Source organism: Macrotis lagotis, chromosome X (genome assembly GCF_037893015.1).
Source record: "Macrotis lagotis isolate mMagLag1 chromosome X, bilby.v1.9.chrom.fasta, whole genome shotgun sequence".
NCBI classification, from domain to species: Eukaryota; Metazoa; Chordata; class Mammalia; order Peramelemorphia; family Peramelidae; genus Macrotis; species Macrotis lagotis.
Genome location: NC_133666.1, coordinates 467,267,887 through 467,282,641, shown reverse-complemented (window position 1 = coordinate 467,282,641; position 14,755 = coordinate 467,267,887). Strand labels below are relative to the sequence as shown.

Genomic DNA, 14,755 nt, shown 5'->3' with positions numbered 1-14,755 from the left:
AGCCTTTGCCAATTCCTCTGAAAACTACTCCCTCACTTCTGTTATCTCTAATTTATCATATATCTATATGTACGTAGTTACTTATGTATCTTATTTGTACATAGTTATTTATGTATTGTTTTTCTCTTAATAATTAACAATAATAATGATAATACTAGAACTCAACTCTTTCTGACTCTGCCCAGCATTCTATCTAATGTGTCACCCACCTATTTTGAGTTCAGGGAAAGTTTTTAGCTTTTCTTTGTACTCTTCAGCACAAACCCTGGAACAGAATAGGTACTTGTTTACTTGACTCTATCCAACGCATCATAATTCCTCTCATAAATAAAACTGAGGTAGATAGTGCAGCGCAGTGGATAAGAGTACCAGACTAGGAAGCAGGAAGACCTGAGCTAAATCTGACTTTAGGTATTTAATGTTGTGTCACCTGGGGTCTCTTAAATCTGACTCAGTTTTCTCATCTATAAAATACGAATAATAATAGCTCACATCTCTCAAGGTGTGATAAGGATAAAATATTTGTAGAAAACTTTTCAAACCTTAAAGCACCATATAAATACTGTTATATAGAACATAAACAAATTAAGTAACGGCAACATTGAAGGGAAACACTAATATTGGGGTGGGGTGTTGAAGGGTGGGGAAGAAAGGCAGTGTGTAAAATCTATGTGTGAATTAAGTCTGGAAGGAAATCAGGGATTTCAGAAAGTATTGTGGGAGAAAGCATTCCAGGTAAAGAAGATATTTAGTGACTGCAAAGTTACACAGTTGTTACATGGTAGTCAGGATTATTACCCATGCAATTCACAAAATATTCAACTATTCAAATAGATCTGAGTTTGCTTTATTTGGGAGTTTCCTCTAAAGCAGACCTCAATCTATCCATGCTTATCTATTCTGTGTGCTTGATGGCTATGTCTTTCCATAACTTCAACTTGGGAAACTCACCCAATGAATTATAGGTCTTTGTCCTTTGTAACAAAGAAATGAGAAGGGGAAAAAACAGTTTAATAAAATTACCCAAGACATCAACTGAATGTGATAATATATGTACCAGACCACTTCTCTTGAAAATAAAGGAGGAAGGTGCATTTTCTCATCCATTGGGGTCAAGTTTGGTTTTATGCTTATGCAGTGGCTTTCTTCTTTTTTTATTTTTTCCATTTATATTGTTGTATTACTTCATATTGCACTCCTGATTCTAATAACTTCTTTCTGCATCAGTTCACAGCTTGCCTTAATAAATTCTTCATATTCATATTGTAGAGCAATAATATACCATTACAGAGATATACCACAGTCTGTTTAGTTTTCCCCAAACTGTGGATATCTACTTTATTTCCAATTTTCATTATTTTGTTGCTATAAATATTTGTCATTAATGGAAACATTCTGACTTTGATATTTAACTATATGACTCACTGTTGGACTTTTGGGTTAAAGCGTAAGTGTAGTCTTAATTCCAATTCACGCCTTTGCCAACAGATAGTCAGACTTTCAATAGCTTTTCTATAGCTTCTCCAAACTGATTATTCCCATCTTTTGTTATTTTTGTAAATTTGCTGAGTATGAGATGAGTTAGTTGTTTTGATTTGAATTTCTCTTATTGATGATTTGAAAAAAAATGAAATTCATCTCTTATTGAAGATTTGAAGAAATTATTTCTAACAGTTTGAAATTCATCAAACACTGTTTATATTCTTTGACCAATTCTTTGTTAAGGAATGGCTCTTGATATTATATATTTGTATGAATTGTTAAGAGATTTCTTACATAGGTGCATAAGTAATTTTGTAGTTTCAGCCTTTTTCATTAGTGCTTTCCAAGATTCTTTGAAAAATTTGTCTTTTGGAGTAAATTCATTGCTTTGATTGAAACTCTTAGATGCACAACTTAGAATTAAATTTTCTTATCTGACATGTTGGAGAAATAAAACAATAGTATCAAATATGAAAGTAGTTACCTAAATTGTGTCATTTGAAAAGGGGGCTCAAACCTCTATAAAAATCTATTTATCCAGGTAATCTCATATTTAATATTAAGGATAATATTAATCATTCATTGTTGCTTTCTTAAAATTTAAGTCTCCAATATCATAATGTGACTCAATCACAAAACATTTATTAAGTACTATGGAAAGAAATTTTATATTAGGTACAAATCTTCTAAAAACAAAAATTGTATGTTTAGTATTAGTCTGAATTATTCTAAATCCAAGCATTTTTCTGTTTAGAAAAATGTCCAAACAGACAGTTTCCTCATGTCCTTAGATAGATCTTTCTAATTAAGTCATTTTGAGAATGAGGACAATTTCATAATCATGATTGAGCAATGGTTCAAAGTTTAGGTAACTATTCAGGTGACAGAAACTATTCAGTTTCTTCCTCAAACACTGGTCCCTAAATTTTTGGCAGACCCATAAAAAAATCATTTCCCTAAAACTATGCAGCTTTTCTTTGGTCACTCAGTGCAATGTTCACTTTTTCCAGACAATCAAAAGTGAATAAAAAAAGAGAGACTTCCATTAATTGAAGTAATAAAAAAAACTTCTTCCTTCTCTTGGAAGAGTCATAATCCTTGTCAGAGACTGGAGAATGAGAATACAATTTTTTAGGTGGATCATTTAAGGGCCTTTTATTCAGTCCCTATCCTAACTGATATAAGAAGGATTCCTTCAAGGGCTAATTTGGAGAGAAGAAAACAGTATGCTGTTTCCAAAACGACAGTTAAAGACTGATAATAGTTTCTCTTTCAGATTAGATCAAAGTCTTCAAATTTAGGATAATTTTTAAATCCTTTCTCAGTATTTCTAAAAAAGAAAGGAGGGAAGGGAGGACTTTGCTGACTTCTACAATGCTTACTATATGACAAGCTAGTTAACTACTAGGTGTTCTGATCACAAAGACAAAAGTGAAACAGTCCCCGAATGTGAGAATCTTGTATTCTTACTAGGGAAGATAATATGTATAAACATAAAACAATTCAAGTCATCAAGAAGTATTAAGCATTTTATTATGTGTCATATATTGTGCTGTGAGAAATAAAAAAAAACCAGGAAAAAAAGCAATCCCTATTCTCAATAAGGTCACATTTTAAGGGGGAAGACAAAATGTTATTAACTATGTATTTACAGTTTTCCTCCCTCTTTTAATAATTTCCTAATTATTCTATATATATAGTTTGTTATGTATGTATGTTTGCAAATTGTCTCTATTAGATTGTGAGATCCCTGAAGGCAGGGACTGTCTTTCGCCTCATTTTATCTCTAGTACGTAAATTGCATAGTATATAGAAGGCACTTAATATTTACTACTGATGGGGGGGGAAGAAAAGGGGTGCCATGGGAACTTTGAATAGAATATTGACTCAATTAAGGGATTATAAAAGGACTCTTGCCACAATGAAGGCTCAGTTGAGATTATGCAACATACATTTGTAATAGATCCAGTTGGCATGGCTTTGGGATAATCTCCAGCTTTGTTCAATAGGACTGTGAATAGGAGTAAACACAGTGGATGGTGGGAGTAATCTAACATTGGGGCTGGGCAACTGGAGAGTATCTTTTGTGGAGTTGTACTGTTCTTGGGATAGGGAAGGGAAAGGAAGGGAAGAGAGAGTAAACAATACTAGAGTGAAGGTCTGGGGTAGAAACTAAGGGGTGGAGGAACAGAAAGTCATGTAAAGGTCATGCTAAGTGCTAAGAAATATAAAGCAGAAAAAAATGTGGAATGATAATAGATTATGATCAGATAAAGGAATTTCAGAGTTCATGAAGGTAGAAATGGAACTCTTGTGGGTTATGACCATCTCTGTGTATTGCACAAGTAAGACACTGAGTTAACCTTGGAGCTGGGGAACTGTTGATTCAATTTCCCCCTCTGATCCATACTTGGTTGTGTTATTATATGACTTAAGTTCTAAGTGCTCTTCCTGGGAACTAGATTAAAATGTAATTTAAAATGTTTCATAAAAATAAAATATAACAATATAATTTTGTGGTTTTCTAAGTCAGTATTTTTCTATTTGAGTTGAATATTGCTCAAAGCTACTAAGACTTTACATTGCAAAGAAGGTATATGTTAATAGTGAGAGTTTCCTCACCTGAAAATTCCCTATCCTAAAGAAATCATGTCTTATATATATATACTTAAATTTGTTTGTATTTTCTCCTCCATTTGAACGTAAGCTCTTTCAAGACAGACTACTTTGCATCTTCAATACTTAACATGCTGTTTGGAACAAATAGGAACCTAATGTTTGTTGACTGATCTGAGTTTATATTACTACATAAAGAAGTTTTAAGTCCTGTTATTAAGATGCATCAAATCAAATTGCATTATTTAAATAAATAAGCAAGATGCTAAAGGATACCATTAAAAATTGGATAGTTACTTTATAGAAGATGTTTTAAAACATTATTAGCTTGAACTTTATCAACAAAAATTTGTCCATCACAAACTACAATATAAATCCAAGAATTTTACTGCATTCTATTAGTAGCTACCCTTTTTATTGCAGTTTCTGCTAGATGCATTGGCAGCAACAAATGTATTGATAAAATAGAAGCAAGCTTTGAGGAGTGCAGAAAAACAAGAATTGAATTAGATTGATCAAGAGTGATTAAAAATTATTTTTAAAATGTGGGTTTTTATAATTTAATCTTTTTATTTAAGCTCAGAAAGGTCTAGTTTTACATACCATTTATATAAAATTCTTAAACCTATTTAAAAATGGAGTGTTGTCTGGGCAGGTTTTAATTCTCTTGTGTCAAACTTAATTTTCTTTCCACTTCTTTCTTCCCTAATTCTGATTTCCTTTTTTTCCTTCAGGTGCTTTTGTTTTTTTTGTAAACATTTTAAATTATTTAAAAAAAACTATTTGCTTTATATCTCTTCTGGGAACTCTGACTTTTTGCCCAAGCTATGTTTTCCTTTGAGGAATTGCTTATAAATGTTTTGAGTCATTCTCTTCTTCATTTGTTTCTTTTTCTTTTCTCTCTCTTTTTTAGGATTTTTGCAAGGCAAATGGTAAGTGGCTTGCTCAAGACTCTTCACTTGTTTCTTGAGTCTCTTTGCTATTTATTATAGTTCATTATCGTGGGATTTTTTTTTTGTTTGCTTAATCTTCCTGACTACTTCCTAACTTCAGACTTGTTAGGGTTGGGTTCTGTACATTTTCGGAGGGAAGGTTGGACTGGTACTTTTGCTGATACAGTATGGAATACTGTATTATTTCAACCTCTCAAGGACAGATCAGACTTGGGACCCATAAGTTTCCAGTACTGCTAAAGTGGTCTGATCCATCATAAGAGTCTGATTTCTGTCCCCTTGGCCTGAGTTCGATAAGTTCCAGAACTGGGTTTGGGTCTCTACAAAAGTAAACAGCTGGAAAGCTGTTGGTTCTCTGGAGACAAAATTGTAGGTTCCCCCTTTGGTCTGGATTTCTGCCTCGGCTGTTTCTTTGCATAGTGAGCTAGATCCTTTATTTGAGAACTTGGCTCTCTGCCTGGAGTCTCATCACTGTTGGCTTCTGAACTTTCTCCTTTCTTAGTATATAGGGCCCCCTTCCTTAAAACTTTGCCTGACCTATTCCAACCATAGGGCTTTCCCCTAGATCATAGTTCATATTATCTCCAACGTAAATGAATTATTTAAATTTGCTGATTTATTTCTTGCTATGAGGTTTTTCTGCTATTTTATTAGCACTTATTTTTGCTTTTTAATAACAAGATATTACCAAAAATTAGACATATTAAAGTTTAAATTATTTTTTAAAATGTCTTTTGCTTTGGGAAAAATGTTTTTTCCCCAATTAAAAAAATCACCAACAATTTGGAAGAAAGGACATGAGAATTTTATTTATATAAAAAGAAATGTCTTTGAAATGTCAGGATCAACAAAGTAGTAATTCACATTCTTGTGAGAGAATAGAACATGTGAAATGAAATTAATAGTAAAAATGACAAAGAAAACTAAGATAAAAGTGACTGATAAAAGAATCTTGGTAAATATGGGAAAGAGTAGGTACCAAATTTGGGGGGATAGCAAATCTGTAATTAGTAATACTTAAGGGACTCCTTTGAACTCCCTTGCCTTTTTTTTCTTCTCTTTATCATCTACTTGCAGCAACGGCAGAAAAAAAATATTAATCTTCAATAGATTTAGTGTGACTTCACTGATGTCTGTATAAGCTCTAATAGTGTAATATGACATCCATCTAAACATTATCCTGTGGATTCAAGTTTATTATTCTACCCTATATAATCCAAAAAGGATTCATCCAATGTGCTAAGAACCTTCCTCTAAGTGTTTTAATATTATGTGGATAAGAGTATGGCATTAAAGACCCCTTATTATCTATTCTGTTTTGTTACATATCTTTTCTTTTTATATCATTTTTCATTTTTATGTCATTTATTTTATATCTTTTATATCATTTCTAAAAATATAATTCATGGTTGTAACCTAATTACATACTCTATAACATCCACCTACTGCCCTTTGAATGACCTACAATTTTTATTCTTTGAATAGTGTATTATTTCATGATTCGCATTTACTTTTGTTGTTAAAAAAAATGTTCACTATTCTTTCAGGAAGAAACTTGAAATTGTTGAAAGAGCTTTATAAAATCAAGGTGACTCTCCTTTGTTATTCAGTTGTTTTTCAATTGTGTCTGACTTTTTGTGACCCTGTTTGGCGTTTTCTTGGCAGAAATACTAGACTGATTAGAGCCATTTCCTTCTCCTGGTCATTTTACAGAGGAGAATTTGAGACAAATGTGATTAAATGACTTGCCTAGGGTCACACTGCTAGTGACTGGATTTTAATCAATGAAGATGAGTCTTTACTGATTTCTAAGATTAGTACTCCATCCACTGTGTATCAAGTTGCCTTGTGACTTTCTAACCTTAAGCTCAATTCCATATCCAGCTCACTGTTTTTCCTTTAATTGTGGTTTTCCTTTATAAACTGATAGGTTGTATTTTGAGTAATTGCAGAATTCATTTTAGAGGCTCTATGATGAGTTCTGGGGTTTGTTGAAATAGAACAATATAATCCATGATTGAACACTTTAAATTGTAATCTGCTATAGAATGCCATTTGTGAACACTAGCTTATAGCTTTTCCATTTTTTATTTCTAATATTTATTTCTAATCTTAAGAATGCTATTAATCCTGAGATATATAGAAATAAATTATGCTCAACAGATTTTGCAGTAAGAGCAAAGGGATTTATAAGTAGTCTCAGTAGTTCTGACTGCCTTTTTTTTTTATGTAGTAATGTCATCTGTGCCCCCCCCCCGCCCCAAATTGTCTGGTTATTTTCCTCTCTTTCATATTCCTTGAAAATCAGGTTTCTTGGAGCCCTTGAGTTGGGCTGCCTTCAGAAGAGATCTCTTTGTATGCCTGCTAGGCTCTAGTTGCTCTTTCCATCCTTATTTTCTTTAATATTTCTACTTCCTAATGTAAGCACACTGGGACTGAGATGTTAAAAAGTCCCAATGTGATGACTCTAATGTTACAGATGAGGAAAATAGTTTACAGATTAATTGCATTTTTCATGTTTATTGTCCTCTAATTTTCTTCTTTGAATGTTTTTCAGGGTGATTTGCTTTAATTGGGTCTCACACTAAACTTTTTTGGAAACTTGCTTTACCCTTTATCTCCCACTTTGGGGGCAACATTTTTTTTTTAATGTCAAGCTAGAGCAATTTAAATTGTGTGCTTAGTCTCACTCTTTTCTCTTTTCTTCTAATCTGGAACTAGTTTTGATTTTTGTTCTAAAATAAAATGATGGTTTGAGACATAATTTAGAAATGACTCCTACATGTAAAACAAGTGATATCCTGTCAAATAGAGTTAATTTACTTCCTTTTTTTGGTGATATTATTTTGTATTTACCAATTCTAATATCTTCTCTTCTACTGCTGATGACAATTTTCATAATCTATAAGCAGCAAGCTGCTATATAATCTATATTTTTTATCTCTTTCACTTTTTGATCCTGAAATAGATTTTCAAATTATTTTTTCCATTCTCTCTTCCTATGCTCTGCCTCTGAATTATAGTTCTTGAGTATTAAGTATATGTCAAGTTAATTCTGAAGGTCTTAATGACTCTTCATAGAACTTCTCTATGCTTTCATCCTTTGCAACAGATATTGGCACATAAGATGCCATTATGTTCAGGTTGCTCTTTTTTGCTTGTGTGAATCATAATAAACACTTCAAAGTGAGATGATTTTTAGATACTCTAAAAATTGTGTGATCCTTAGTATCCTTTGTTCCTTTTCAGGTACCTGTTACCACAGAAACAGAAGGGAATCTTATAGGATTGAAGATCATTTTGTCTTTTTTCTTACAGAATTCACCACCTAATGGCCAATTCCCTACTAATTCTTTCTGTATTCTTTTAAAACAGTATCATTTTCTGTCACTGAAACTATACCCCAAGTATGGTTCTTACCCCTACCACCTTTTATTTTACTTATTTATTTTTGCTGCATTTGTATTCTAAGTTTTTTCCCTCCTCCTCTCTCTCATTATAGAAGGTCAGTATTTGACAAAGATTATATATATATATATATATATATATATATATATATATATATATATATATATACACACACACACACACACACACACATATATATGTGTATATATATATATGTATGTATATATATGACACTATACAATACATAATTCTATATATCAGTTCTTTTTTCTGGAGATTGACAGCATCTTTCTTCATAGGTCCTTTTATAAGTTCACTCTTCAAACAATATTGTTGTTAAAATATATAATGTTCTCTTGGTTCTGCTCATTTCACTCTTCATTATTTTATGCAAGTCTTACCATGTTTTCCTAAAATCAACCTGCTCATCATTTCTTACAGCATAGCAGTATCCCATCACAATCATATACCACAACTTGTTTAGTCATTTCTCCAATTAAAGGATATTCCCTCAATTTCCAATTCTTTGCCATCACAAAGAGAACTGTGTATATATATATATATATGTATGTATGTATACACACACACACACACACACACACACATATATATATATATATAAAAATAAATATATATATATATATATATAGAGAGAGAGATGTTCTCTTCCTTTTCCCCTTATCACCTGAATACCTAAGAGTGATATTACTGGTTCAAAGGGTATATACACAGTTTTATAACTCTTTGGGAATAATTCCAGTTTGCTCCCCAAAATGGGTGGATCAGTTCACAATTCCACTGTCAGTGTATTAGCATCCCAATTTTTCCCACATTCTCTTCATCTGACATTTCCCCCCCTTCTATCATGGAGTCAATCTGATTGGTATGAGATGGCATCTCAAAGTTGTTTTAATTTACATTTTTCTAATCAATAATAATTATTTGTATTTTTTCACATGTCTCTATATAGCTTTGATTTCTTCCTCCTATTTACATATTCTTTGACATTTATCAATTGGGGAATGATATATAAATTTATTTATTTTTCCAGCCATATGTAAAGATAATTTTCAAAATTCATTTTTTGGTAAGGTTTTGAATTTCACATTTTTTCTCCCCCCCTTCATATTCCTTTCCCCCTCTCCTTGACAGCCAATACTCTAATAATTATGTTAAACATATTTTTCATATTAATCATATTATGAAAGAAGAATGAGAGTAAAAAGGACACAACCATGAGAGGGAAACACATAAAACAAATTTTAAAATGGCTTGCTTTGGTCTGTATTCAGACTCTATAGTTCCTTAAGTAGATGTGAATGGTATTTTTCATAACAAATCCTTTAGAACTGGAATGCCTTAAATCTTATAAATTTGACAAAGTTGCCTATATATTTGAGATATGAAGCCTTTATTCAAGAAATTGTTTATCAACCTCAGGTCTTTCCAGAACTTATATTCAGCTCAAACAATCTTCTAAAGCCCAGTGACCAACATTTTATAAACAAATACTGGAGTAAAGATCTTAAAAGAAAATGAATCTCTGCTGACCTTGTTTTTTGCTTCTCAGTAGCCATAATCAAGACTTTTCAAACTTTATCCCATAAAGGCAAAACAAGAGTAACTATTACCTTTTTAAAAGGCTGATCAAAGAAATTCCTTTGAATTTCAAATACTTTCCTGTAGGACAAAACACTCTGCTTGCCATTTTCTATTTGTACTCTTCACAGACTTTAAGCTGCAGTTAAAAGTGGCTACTAAATGTTCACTAATCATCCTGCACTTTCAGACCTCCATACATTTGTGTAAGCTGTCTGTCATGACTGGAAAGCATTCCTTCCTTGTCAATGCCTGTTGAAATTCTTCTCTTCCTTGAGCCTAGCTTAAGTCCATTCTCCTTTTCCTGAACCTTAGCTGAAAGTGATTTCTCCTTCCTCTAATATTCTTTTGGCACTTTAAAATTCTAATTTGCTCTATAGATCATGCTTTTTATCATATTATGTATATGTACTTATACATATACTAGATGACAAGGTCCTTGAGGAAACTGATGATTGTTTTCCTATCTTTATATATATGGTATTCAACACAGTGTAGTTTACAGAACATCTGTTTAATAAAGGTTTGCTGAAATGAACTACAGATCAAGGGCTGGGCCTTTATCCTTCTTCCTATTAACAGTACTTAGAATTTCACCCTTTATATAGCTGGCACTCAGTACATATTTGTTGTTGAAGATTAAGAAATTTGAAAAAAAAGATTAGGAGTTTTCTGTGCATCAAAAATCACTTAAATTCAAAAGGAACCATGGATAATATTTGGAGAAAGGGAATGAGGATGGGGGAATTAAAGAGGAGGGCTTATGCAGGAATTCCTTCTGGAACTGCCTCAAAGTACTCTCTCCAAACATTATGACTACTATCAGCATGCATGTAACTAACTCATCAGCAGGAATGAACCTCATCAGAGGTTCTTCAAATGATGGGCATTAGATAGCAGGGATTTTCCTAGTTTCTCTAGTAACATTGATCTTTTGGATTCAAAGGAGTATTGTGATTTAAAAATTAAAAGTAGAAGTTCTACAAGTTTCAATATTTAATCCTTAATATTTACAATGAAGATAAACTTAATAGTTCTTGAAGCGATATGATCATTTTTCAATATAAAAACTCTGGCACATAAAATTTTATTAAACTATTTAAGAGGAAACATAGTAACTTGAATTAAAGTTTTTGATTTCTTACAATCTTAATAACCACAAATCTCCAAGGTAAAATTCTTTAAAGTAAAGAGAATGATTAACTTCAAATAAACAAAATAATAGAAATATGAAAGGAAAATATGCTAAAACTATATAAACTATTGGTAAAGAGAATTTCAAGTTTCTATATCTTCCAAAAGATATGTTGAAACCTCCACAAATTTGAAGGTCAAATAAAACAATAATATTGAGTATGGAGATACATGATTGTTTTTGTAAACAAAGTGAAAGCATTCCAGAGAAAAATCCTTATTAATAATTTACCTAAGGGATAAAATAACTTGGGATGAGATGAAGCATGAGGTAATCATATGCTAGAATATTGGCTTACTGTTAAATTATATAATCTTAGGCAAATTAATCTCACTAGACCTTGGTTTCTTAATCTATAAAATGAGGGGAGGGATATCTCCAAGTTCACATTCAGTCTTAAGAGATCCTGTAAGTTTGTGAAAATTAATTCAGTGATTTTAAAAACAGTTCTAGGAGTATATTAGATGATTACTTAATTTATGTTCTGCTCTGAATCATACATAGGAATTAATGATATCATTAAATGCATGCAATTTATTATAGTCTGTTGTAGAGAAGGTGTATTAGAAAAGGGATAGAGTCAATATGACTGTCCACAATGAGACTCTGTGATCTAATCTGTTTCCTGATCTAAAATCCTACCAACTTTCTAGTTTGGAGCTTCAAAAATACATCAACAGATTCTGAACAACAATTTCTCAAATGAGGCTTCAAAAAACATTACATTCTCTTATTAGAGAATAAACAATAAACAATGAGACCAATAAAACATATGTGTATATGTGTATATATGTACATATCAACACATTACATTCTAGGAAGATAAGTAAAGAATTATTTGAAATATACATAAATTCCTGGGAAGCAATGTATGTAGTTTTAATTGGAACCATTTCTAGGTGATAAAAAATATCATCACTTCATCCACAAACAACCAATTTGGTACTGTGAAATACCAGTACATGCTTCATTCTCCTATTAAATGCACTAATCATTTTATTGGCATATAAGGCTGTAGAAAATAAGTGGGGAGAAGAGATATGGGTTGAAGAAAGAACCATGACATGAGAATGACTGAGATTACTTTATCAGAAAAGGAAATGTCAAAAGATATTCTACCTGTGTCTGAATCTCGATCTTCATTTCTTGATGGACTAATGGTGAATGGAAGTTTACGCTTCATAGATGATTTTTCTTTCACCTCTTTCCCCACATCATTCCTGTCGACTTTTGTGGTTTTGCTATACGATGAAATCTTTTCTTTACTCTGTTAGAAAAAACCCCATAAATTATGAATAATGCTATATATATATATATATATATATATACATACACACACACACATTATATTGATTATATATCAATCTTAGCACAATGATATTAAAAGGCAATCTAAATAGGAGTAAAATAGCTAAAAACTTAAGTATAATTTTTAGGGGAAAGTAAGCCTCAAACAATAATTCTGGCATAGAATTATATAGTCAATTAAATATATCAAATACATGTCTGTATCTACAATGTTCAAGTAAACCAAAATAGGTAGAGGGGAAGAATTAGCATGGAACATTATAAATTGGTATAGAACTGATCTAAGTGTCAACAATCCTAGGCCTTCAATAAAGGAAACAAACTCCAAACTAGTGCCGATCACACATTAAGTACTTAATACTTATTTGTTAAATTTGAACATAGTTTGTAGTTAAGAGAAAAATATCAAGTGAAATGACCAAGTGTCCAGAGTCAAGATTCACTGCCATATAGTCAGTTAAGGAGCTGTCACAAAATCTATAGGCAAAGTAGTATAGTGGAAGAACTATTGGATTTGGAGTCAGGTAATATTGTACTTCAAAATCAAGCTTTGAATTCTGTTGCTGCTATGTAATCCTATAAGCCTGAGTTTTCTCTTTTGTAAATTGGGAATAATAATTGTCTCACGAGGTTTTAAAGGAATCCAGTGAGGTGATTTACACCTAGTTCTGTATGCAGTACAGTGTCTGGCACACAGTAGGCACTATGCAAATGCTAGTCATTATTAGAATATTTAAAGTATTAAATGTCACTTATTAGGGGCGGCTAGGTGGCACAGTGGATATAGCACCAGCCCTGGAGTCAGGAGTACCCGAGTTCAAATACGGCCTCAAGACACTTAATAATTACCTAGCTGTGTGGCCTTGGGCAAGCCACTTAACCCCATTGCCTTGCAAAAAAAAAGAAAATTAAAAAAAAATTTAAATGCCACTTGTTATTGTTTACCCATTGTCTCATAGTGTTGCTTCTGAGGAAAACCCTTAACATACTTGAAGCCCCATAAACATGGAACTACCTTACTCTGTCTGGAGCTACCACCACTTAAAATAATGATACTTGGATGTTGAAGCACCTTATTAAAAGTAACCAAGATGGCTATAACTCAAAGTTGTTTAATATCCAAGTGTCCCATTGTTCAGATATCGTGAGGGCCTAGCTGCCTTGTATGGAAAATAACCTTACCTGCTAGGGGTTGGTTTAGAACACCATTTCCCCAGAGGACTATATTTGATAATCAATGATGCAGATTGGTCAGATTCTGTAGTAGACCACATTAAAGAAATATTTAAGTAAAGCTTAACTGTTATTCTAATAAGAGGAATAAGTCACATTTTAGTTAATTGTTGGGGGCTAGCTGATTTGCTTTTCATCTGTTGCACAGCTAGCTGATCATAAAATCCCAGATTTAAAAGGGACAATGATTGAAGCATTTACATTAGGTACTTTACTATGTGACTAGCATTTTGTTAAGTCCTGGGTATACCAATGCAAAAGCAGAGAAAGTCTCATATTCGAATAGAGGGAGAAAATGACACACCTAGGGAAGGGGCCACAGAAAATATCTTGGCCCTCAAAGTAACAGGAATAGTGAGCAGAAATCATTTAATTATGGTGCTAGAACTTGGGGAAGTAGGGAGAGAAGTCAAAGTAGTTGTGGGAAATGTTTAGGTGGGTTGGTTGGTTCTTGTCCTTCATTATCAAAGAAGACCAAAATGACATCATTATGTTAGAGATAAGTTAGATGTGTCTGACTGTGTCTGATCAGACCAATATGAACTCAGAATGCTCTACCACAGGTTAGGCACGAATAGTCCATGTGAACAGCTCAGCCCATCTCTCTAGGATCAAATCCCTATCGTTAATCAATGTGGCTCCATCAGCATTGAGTAGTTGAAATATACCATATGTCTTTGGCCCATAAATAGCCTTTAAGGGCAACATGAAAGCATTTTGGTTTGCTACTGTCTGTATGAAATTGAATTTCATCTGCCTTCTTACAGAACCAAGAGTCCTGCATCTTTCTAAGCTTTGTTTAGACTTTGATTTTGATGAAATCAATTGCTGCCTTCTTAAAAATGAATGCACTATCTGCAGGTATAAACCCTGTGGAGTTATCATATTTCATTTAGCAGTTTCTGTATTTCCTCATCATTTTCATCAAATCAGTCTTGGTGTTTGAGAATGTTCTGGCCCA

General features: G+C 32.5%; 1 protein-coding gene across 10 annotated transcripts in view; it reads right to left on the bottom strand.

Annotated features, from left to right (window-relative positions):
* ANKRD12 (ankyrin repeat domain 12) overlaps positions 1-14,755 on the bottom strand; it is a 202,872-nt gene that overhangs the window by 106,448 nt on the left and 81,669 nt on the right. For all 10 annotated transcript variants that reach the window (XR_012471634.1, XR_012471635.1, XM_074201603.1 and 7 more), the window contains one exon: positions 12,373-12,520. Coding sequence is in view for 8 of the 10 variants with exons in the window: in XM_074201603.1 (XP_074057704.1) it covers positions 12,373-12,520 (148 nt within the window). In the remaining 2 variants the exon portion in view is untranslated. The remainder of the gene's footprint in view (positions 1-12,372; positions 12,521-14,755) is intronic.